Below are 9,715 nucleotides of genomic sequence, written 5' to 3'. Positions count from 1 at the left end.
AGAGTGTACCAAACTTATGATTGTAGATGTGTAATATCACCTATACAGAAATGCATATTTAAATCTAGACTATGTGAAAGATCAGAGGTAAAAGATTCTGTGCAGAAGATTAGGATTCAGAAGCTGCAATGTAGAAGCTAAAGTTGAATAGTTTGGTCTCCTCCTGCACTGGAAGGCAAAGCATAATATTGAAAGATTACAGTTCACTTACAAAGATACTGCGAAATAAACTCTAGCAGGAAAGAAATGGAATTTCATTCCAGAGTCTTTCAAGTTATATTTCTTCTGTATTCAGGTGATGACCTAGCAAACTAGCCATCCCTATTATTATTATTATTATTGTTAATTATTTTATTACACTGGCAAGAAAAGATAACTAATGGACAAAAAAATTTGGATGCTTCAGTTCTGGGAAGGACAAAACTGATAGCGGAGCGTGTATTTGTTTTTCCATACCTTCACTGGGGTAAGATTTTCTCACCTTTTCCACTCTGGCTGTTGTGTAGGTGGTTGACCAGATTGACACACTGACATCCGACCTGCAGCTGGAGGATGAGATGACAGACAGTTCCAAAACGGACACACTCAATAGCAGCTCCAGCAGCACAACAGCTTCCAGCCTGGAGAAAGTCAAGGTCCGGGGCAGTGCACCACTCATCAAGCCACCTGCGCATCCCTCTGCTATCCTCACCGTGCTGCGGAAGCCAAATCCACCCCCGCCTCCACCGCGACTGACGCCTGTCAAGTGTGAAGATCCTCTGAGGCTACCTCCTTCTGCCAACCCTCTCAAGACTAATGGTACCCTGCTGCGAAATGGGGGCTTACCAGTCAGGCCCAACCGCATCCCAAATGGAGACATATGTTGTATATCGAACAGTAATCTGGACAAAGTTGTGATGCAGCCTCTGATGCACAGACCTGAGAAGGAGCAGTGCCCTCAGCCAGGAGCAAGGGAACGGGTACGATTTAGTGAAAAAGTGCAGTACCATGGCTATTGCCCTGACTGTGATGTTCAATATAACATTAAAAACAGGGAGGTTCACTTGCACAGTGAGCCTGCCCATGTTGTGGGAAAACTGCCACACCATTGCCCTCCTCTACCACCTCCACCACCTCCGCTGCCTCCATTTCATCTGGAAAATGGAGGACTGGGGATAAGTCCCAGTAATAGCTTTCCTTCTCCGAGACCTGCGACTGTGCCTCCACAAACTGCACCAAAACCCCAGAAGGCCATCTTGAGAAAATCAACCACTACAACAGTGTGATGTATGCCACTTGAAACAACTCTTTGTTTTTTCCTATATATAAACATAAATAGGTAATGAGCACTTTCTACTTGAGCAATAAAAAGACCCAATGTATTACTCCCTGTGTCCAGTGAAGTGGCATAAAAATCACATGGTAAGTACAAAGAGGAATACGTGTTGGTTTTACTTGTACTCACCAAAAAAATGTCAATATGGAAAATGATGCTGGAAACATATTCATGCTTTAGCTCATAGGTTGTAAGTGTCTGTTGCAGTTTCATATCTGTAGCATGGTTTAAAAGACAGTGAAAAGAAAATTCAGTTTGAAAATACTGAGTGGTGATTTGTGATAGATTACAGTCTATCTGACATAAGGGAATACCTGTTGCTTCTGGGATTTGGGAACTTCCTGTTTCTAGCAAGTACCTTTTAAAATGTCATTTGACGAAGCAAAGTGGAGTACCAGATAACAGCTTTTGACTGAATTCTAGCAAATGCATTTTTCTCTGCCTGAATGCTTGAGCAAAGGCATTGTGTGTGGAGCAGTGCAATAGGAGGTAATCATTGGACTTTCAGGCAGCTTAATCTTTGGTGGGGAAGTAAAGAAATAATTGACATATGTTGACATGGCTTTGGAAAATCTCGCATTTTGTTTCTCGCTTGCTCAATGTGCTACAGCCAAGATGAAGTACAGAGTTTTCAGATGAGCAGGAACCGTCCCATTCAGCTCCTTCCTATTTACACTGCTTCATCTGCAAAATGGTAGTAATATTTTATCTCATGTGCGATAGCAGTAGATTAAAACAACAAAGTGCAGTCCTGCATTTTACACAAAGCTTTTGTCTGGTGCAAATCTCTTTTTGAAGGTAAAGAAAATTTTGCTTAAGGCCTTCAGGAACATACACTTAATTCATGTAAAGAACTTTGAAGTTGAAAAACTCTGTGCAATTATGAAGCGTTAACATGCAAAACAAAATATTTTACATGTTATCACATTTTGATGGTGAACTCAATTAATGTTCTTACTAATTGAAAAGAAAATCCTCAGTGTTTTTAATTATTTTATGAAAGAACATTCTTTTATTCTCACAAAGAGAATTGTTGGGACCTCGAGTTAAAAACATCCTATCAGTGAAGAAAATCTGATAAGAAATCTGTTATTTACAAAAGTTGGCCAAATTATTCACAAATGGCCCAACAGCAGATGCTATATAGAAGCAGTATGCTTTTTTCAGCTGAAATGTAAAATGTACTCTATGGCAAAACAGACAAAACTAGAGAAAAAAAAATTAAAATTTCCATTTATATGCAGTAAATTGAAAATCAATCTTCAAGTATCAAACCAATCATAGTACGTATATAACCAACATATAGTGTGTTTTAAACTGAAATAATATGAATAATCATAACAAAAATTCTAACAGATAACCACCCTTTGAAAAACTTTGCAGTAAACAAAGATTGTACTTTGTGGAAATACACATTTAGGGTCTAAATCTTCGTGTTGTATTCCCTGCATAAAAGTGGCAAAGCAAGAAAATCTTCTTAAGTGCTTAATCATGCTTTCCCAAAATGCTCCCCATGTCCTTTTCATGATGCACTTTACATTTTGTATTTTTTGACCATACTTAATCTCATGCGAACTGTGGAGTGCTAGCACTTGCAGGAGGCGGCAGTAACTCGTTATGCACGTGTGCGAGATCTTTGCTGCCCAAATGAAGGTTCTGTCAGGTGGATTCTGCTCATACTCTGGCGCTCCACAACACCTCCTTGCTCACACGTTGAAAATTACATTTATAATCACTGGAACAATGTGTGGACGTATCCATATTGAGTATCTACAGGGTTTTCATTTAAAAAGAAAACTTTTGCTGTCTGACTTTATCTCTACTATTTAGATCATATACCAACAGTGATAAGTTAGTGTATTATTCTTTTCCTTCTTAAAAGAGCTACAGTGTACAAGAAATTATAAGATAATATGAACAAAATATTGCATATTTTGTATAAAATATTTCTGTTTTCTCTTAAATTAGAGAAAATAACACTGAATAATTTTTGGGAGAAGGATCTACTGCACATGTCTTACCTCACCTGGCTCAATTTTTCCAATATAAACTCACCTCTGATAGCAGAGCACAGTATTTCTCCTTTGGATTCTGTCCCTGGGCTTGTCAGAGTCCCACAAACATGTTAATACCTCCAAATTACATGCTGTACTCTATGGATATGCATTAATACAAATGTAAATTTTGGTTTTGTTGCAGCATTAAGTTTACAGTTCTCAGCTCTAGAAAGTTTAAGGGGCATCTGACTTTCAGCATTTCATGTTCAGTTTTCATATCCACCATCTTACATCCCACACTTCAATAGTGTGAATCCTCACCTTCAAAAGAGACACTTTCTTGTCTGTTTCCTCATGCCTCCTCAGTACTCTTTCACAAACTACTGCCCTTCTTTGTGCATTTTCATAGGGGAAAAAGTGTTGTGCTATAAAACAAAAACTGTAGTTTTTCAAATACAATGCTGCTTTTGGCAAGAAATGCAGTTTCTAAATGTGAAGGAAATATACTTTTTTTCTGCAAAGTTTGCTAATCCTGTCTTTCTTTAGTGCACCGAAGTGTTCCAAGGTTAAATCATGCTATGAACATTGAATCAATTACTCTGTTTTAATATGAATATCTCTGGCCTGTGTCCTATTTTAAGGTATTTTTATCAGTATAGTAATTTCACATTATTAACATGGCAGAATAAAATTCATGTTAAAACAGGTAAACTTGCAAATCATGGGAAACAATTAACTTTAAGCTTTGCAGCACTGTCTGGAAAATTCTCATAAAAATAACATAAGAAAGAATACAATACTATATTCAGCAAGCAGTGATTTTTACATTTGTATTAGGAATGTAATCTCTGTGAAGCTTTTTTTGAACACCTGTGACATTACAGTTGGACTTGATGATCTTTGAGGTCTCTTCCAACCATTATGATTCTATGGTTCTATGACATAGCATGTTTCACACTTTACTGAGGAAAACACAATAAACTAACCAGAACCAGTAAGGAATTATCTGCCCTTGAAATGTAAATGTACTACCTTTGAGATCATATTTAGCGTTTTGCAAAGATATTAACACCTGAAAAACTGAAGGGCCAGTAACAATACTCAGAGCCTTAATTCAACATTTGCCATCATTTCAGACTGCTGTTCAGTTTTGATTCCCCAAAGGTATTTTAAAGTGGATTGTCCAGATCTAGACCTCTCAAATGCGAATAGAAGGAGAAGCTAGTTTCTATCAGTTTAATGAAGAGGGCAGTCTTAGGAAAATGGAAATAAGCAATAAAAGTTGCTTAATTTGTAATAATAGCATTGATTAATAAAAGCTAGCATATAGATGCTTTGTAAGAAAGCAACACTAGAAGATAAAATCCAGTAACAATCCTTTTTAAGGACATAACATGAATCTTCAAAGAGATCCTGGATCTTTTTATCACCTAGTAAAAGTCACCATTTTTCCTTCTCTCTTGTCTTCTGGAGTTCTTACGCCTTTCATCACATTGTCCATTGTTCATAGAAACAAGAAGACTCCAAATCTTCAACCTCCTTTTTCATTATTAAATCAATAATCTATTTAAAATGTTATGTGAACTACACTTCTTGTTCACTTCCTTCAGAGAACTTGATTATTGGTTTTGAAGCAAACAGAGTGCAGTGTGAATTCTTTAATTACCAGAGGGAGTTGTGTATGCCCTCTGGACCTGCTCAGATCTCTTTATTTCCATTTTCTAATTATGGATTTCCTTTCAGCAATACCATGAACAGTAATTTTACATGTGGAGATAAAATCATGCTATGGTTACTACACCACTCATCTGATTTACTCTTAAAGTCGGCATGAATATTGGGCACATATTTTTACAGAGGCAGCATGTCTCATTCCTGGTTTATATACGTGCTGTGATCCACGCTTTTTCAGAGGAGGGGGATGTGTGTAGAGGCAAAATACCTATCCACTCTTCAAACTAGTAATAATAGTGAAAGCACCAGGCTTAGAGCTGCAGTAAGGTCTTGTAAGTGAAGTGTGCCCAAAGGCATGCAGTAGAAGAAATGTCTATGGTAAACGATGGTAAGCACACTGTTCAGAATACCTAATCTAAAAAATATTTGATATCTATTGAATAACCATATTGTGTTTTGTAGGGTGATGTGTAATATAGAGCATGCAATAGTTACATGCTGCAGCCTAGCATGTAAGAATGGGATAAAGTTTACCTCTGAGTGTTTAGCTGTATTTAATGTGGATCAGTATTGCTAAAATTTATTAGATGTGACAATATAAATACTTATAAAGTATATTCAGATACTCTCAGTTTACTTTTAACTGGAAACATGCCAATCATCAACAATCAGTGCTAGGAATTGGACAAGAGAGAAAACAATTTACCTTCCCTGCCTTAGCATGTATTGACTGACACCAGACAGCCAGTTTGACTCTCCATGCTATCACTGAATTTACTTTTAAGCACATGATTGAAACGAAGTTCTCTGTGGTTGTCACAAACTAAAGGTTATATTTCACAGATTGAAGGGCTCCTTGATGTGTCTGTCATAGATGAAAATATTCACAGCATTATGGCCAGTGCTTTTCATCCTGAATATTCAGAATAATGATTCTGACACCATCCTTCTTGCTTGAATATTGGAGAAGAGAAAAGAGTAGGCTTTTTTTTTATCGTCTCGTTGAGCAACATCAAAAGCTTTCTATTCAGAAACCTATGTAATGTCTTGTCAGAACTGGCCTGGCCTTCTAGACTCTGATTTTGTCCTGAAGACTAAAAGGCTGAGGTTCCCTGGGGCTCTCAACTTCCCACCAAAGTATTGGTAGCTCAGGAGGTCTGTTTTTGAAGATCATAGTAGTAAATCTACCAAAAGACTGAAATAAAACACTTCTTTCCTGAAACAATTTTAATGGAATATGTGTTTCCATGATTTTTTAATAACTCTTTATTGTTCTGAAGTGAAATAAAACTTCTATCAAAATGCTATAATTCCCTGCCAATATAAGTATTCCTAGTCTGTGTCCGGTCAAGTCTTTCAGGCAGCATATGTCATGGACAAGAAAATCATACCGAATGACTGATGCAGGTGTAAGAACTGTCTTGTGTGTTTGTTTAGTGGAGCATACAATTGTGTGTTGCTCTCATATCAGCCCTTATTTCCCCAATGGATGTTTACAGGGCATTATGTACAAATTTGGAACTACATTTTTTTTTTTTTTGCGTTGGAAATCAAACCCTTATTTTTTTCATCTGTTTCCAAAGAGCTGTAATATTCATTGTGTGGCTTGTGTCAAGCAGTAAGATGTAGGAAAGCAAGCTTTGCATACTCCAGATGTCCAAATATATGACCAACAATTGTCTCCTACAATATATTCACTGATAGGGCCTAAACATGCTTGTAACTTCCCTTGAATGGAAACTAGGAACCAGATATTTCAAATATCCAAACTCTGCTATTTTAAAATGCAAGGGAAAAAATGCTGAGTTTCCTTCATTCAGCAAGGTTTCCATTTCTCCAAGTTTTAACCTCTAAGTGTGTAATACTCTTGATAGAAATGAGTAATGACAGTCTCTGCCTCTAGAGAATTTACTAGTCCAGATTCAGGAAACATCTAACATCACCAAGCTAATTTTATACTAGCCAATTTAGGAACAAGAATGTATTAAAATTGGACAGCCTGCATAGGGCGCAGTCCTCCAATAAAGTACATTTTTAGTTTAGAGGGACCCAAAGGAGTTAAAGGATATGAAAGGGATAAATAACTGACTTCTCACATTTAGCTATGTATACAATGACTTTAAAGTTCAGGTTTCATACACTTTTTATTTTAGCTTCACTGACTCCATCAGTGGACAAGGGAAGAGGTACAGATGTCATCTATCTGGACTTCTGTAAGGTGTTTGACATGACCCTCCACAACATCTTTTTTTCTAAATTGTAGACATAAGAATTTGATGGATGGACTATTCAGTGGATAAGGAATTGGCCAAATGGTCACATCCAGAAAGTAGTGATCAACAGGTTGAAGTCTGGATGAAGATCAGTGATGAGTTGTGTCCCTCAGGCATCCGTACTGGGACCAGAACTCTTAAATATCTTCATCAGTAACACAGACAGTGGGATCAAGTGCACTCTCAGCAAGTTTGCAGATGACACCAAGCTGAGTGGTGCGGTTGACACACCTGAGGGACAAGATTCCATCCAAAGGGACCTGGACAAGCTTGAGAAGTGGGCGTACGTGAACCTTATGAGGTTCAGCAAAGCCATGTGCAGGATTCTACACATAGGTTGAGGCAACCCTGTGGTATCAATACAGGCTGAGGGATGAAGGGATTAAGAGAAGCCCTGCAGAGAAGGACTTCGGGGTACTGGTGAAAAGCAGAACATGACCCTGCAATGTGTACTTGCAGCCCAGAAAGCCAACCATATCCCGGGCTGCATCAAAAGGATGGCCAGCAGGTCGAGGGAGGTGATTCTCCCCCTTGACTCCACTCTGGTGAGACCCCCACCTGGAGTACTATGTCCAGCTCTGGAGTACAAGAAAGACACGGACTTGTTGGAGCAGGTCCAGAGGAGGACCACGAAGATGATCAGAGGGATGGAACACCTCTGCTCTGAGGAAAGGCTGAGAGAGTTGGGGATGTTCAGCCTGGAAAAGAGAAGGCTCTGGGGAGACCTTATTGCAACCTTTCAATACTTAAAGTGGCCTTATAAGAAAGATGGAGACAGACTTTTAGTAGGGCCTGTTGCAAGAGGTCAAGGTAGTGGTTTTAAACTAAAGGAGGCTGGATTCAGACTAGGTACAAGGAAGACACTTTTTATGATAAGGGTGTTGAAACACTGGAACAGGTTGCCTAGAGAGGTGGTAGATCCCCCACCCTTGGAAACATTCAAGGTCAGGTTGAACAGGACTCTGAGCAACCTAATCTAGTTGAAGATGTCCCTACTCACTGCAGGGGGGTTGGACTAGATGGTGTTTAAAGGTTCCTTCCAAACCAAACTGTTCTGTGATTCTATAATTCTATGATCCTGTCTCCTTGGCTTATCATGTCCCTAAGGACAGACTGTGTAATTCTTATGCTTCAGAAAGCAAGGACTTGATTAAGTGCTGCTAAAAGTATTCAATCACATCATCGCTTTTACTTGATGTGTGATGACAGGAGAGGCAGTTAAATTGTAATTAAGAACTTTGAAAGACAGAGAGAGTGCAAGGTGGAACAGTTTGGTGTAGAGGCCTGAAGCAATGAGCTTCTGTGGGCATAATATAAATGTTTTCCTGGCTCATGTCCCTGAACAGGTGTGAATGGTTCCTCTTCAGAGTCTTTTAGATGATCACCTGAAGATATGTTGGTGCCATCTTAAGTGAGTCATGGTATACCCACAGTGATATCTTTGTATAGTGGTAGTATGGTAGCTGGTAGTGTAACTCTTGGGTTAGAGCAACAACTTCCAGTGAGTGAAAGTCTCCAATCTTTTACCATCTTTACTAGTTCAGAGCACATCTTTGTAGGAGAAAGTTATTAATAGATTACAGCCATCGCAATACCAAAGTCAATAGATTAAAATAAGGATAGGAATGTTTTAGCTATCATGCAAGAAATTCTGTAGGCTTTGCAGTAAAGATGTGTAGTATTAGGAAATTTAGGAGAAGATTCTTCACTTAGAAGGTGGTCAGTCACTGAGACAGGTTCTCCAGGGAAGTGGCCATGGCCCCAAGCCTGTCAGAATTCATGGACTGTCTGGATAACGCTCTTAGTCATGTGATTTAGTTTTAAGTAGTCTTGCAAGGAGCAGGAAGTTGGACTTGATGATCCATATGGGTCTCTTCCCACTTGAGCTATTTTATGATTCTATGAAAAATGTATGCTGAGTGGCTACTAGAGCAGGCAGTTATTAAACATTTGCAGATGCCAAATATTCTCTGTAACTTCCTTTCAAAGAAAGTATTTAGCACAGAGCTCTTCTGGTTGAGTATGAGAGGATTCACTCTACAGAGAATTCGATTTTAGCATGGTAAAGTACAGGCTAGGCCAAATGCGTGGCCACCTGAGTGGCTGAGCAGTTTGAACAGCCAAAGCAGTGTATTAGGTTCACATGGCAAGGTTTTGGTAGCGGGGGTGCTACAGGGGTGGCTTCTGTGAGAAGGTGCTAGAAGCTTCCTCTGTGTCTGATGGAGCCAATGCCAGCTCCAAGGTGGACCCACCACTGGCCAGGGCTAAGTCAGTTAGTGACGATGGTAGGGCCCCTGGGATAACAGAGTTAAGAAAGGGGGGAAAAAAGCTGCACAACAGTGGCTGGGAGAGAGCAGTGAGAAAATGTGAGAGAAACAACTCTGCAGACACCAAGGCCAGTGAAGAATGAGGGGGAGGAGGTGGTCCAGGCACCAGAGCAGAGACTCCCCTGCAGC

The 9,715-nt window shown here is 39.2% G+C and overlaps 1 protein-coding gene across 1 annotated transcript in view; it reads left to right on the top strand.

Annotated features, from left to right (window-relative positions):
• The window catches only part of PRR16 (proline rich 16), a 19,980-nt gene extending 18,715 nt beyond the window's left edge, over positions 1 to 1,265 (top strand). The window contains exon 2 of the mRNA XM_009710625.1: positions 507 to 1,265. Coding sequence (XP_009708927.1) covers positions 507 to 1,265 — 759 coding nt within the window. The remainder of the gene's footprint in view (positions 1 to 506) is intronic.
• Positions 1,266 to 9,715: the final 8,450 nt, after the last annotated feature.

Source organism: Cariama cristata, unplaced genomic scaffold (assembly GCF_000690535.1).
Source record: "Cariama cristata isolate BGI_N322 unplaced genomic scaffold, ASM69053v1 scaffold3332, whole genome shotgun sequence".
Classification (NCBI taxonomy): Eukaryota; Metazoa; Chordata; class Aves; order Cariamiformes; family Cariamidae; genus Cariama; species Cariama cristata.
Note: the sequence above shows the minus strand (reverse complement) of the source record. Positions and strands in the feature narration are given on the sequence as shown.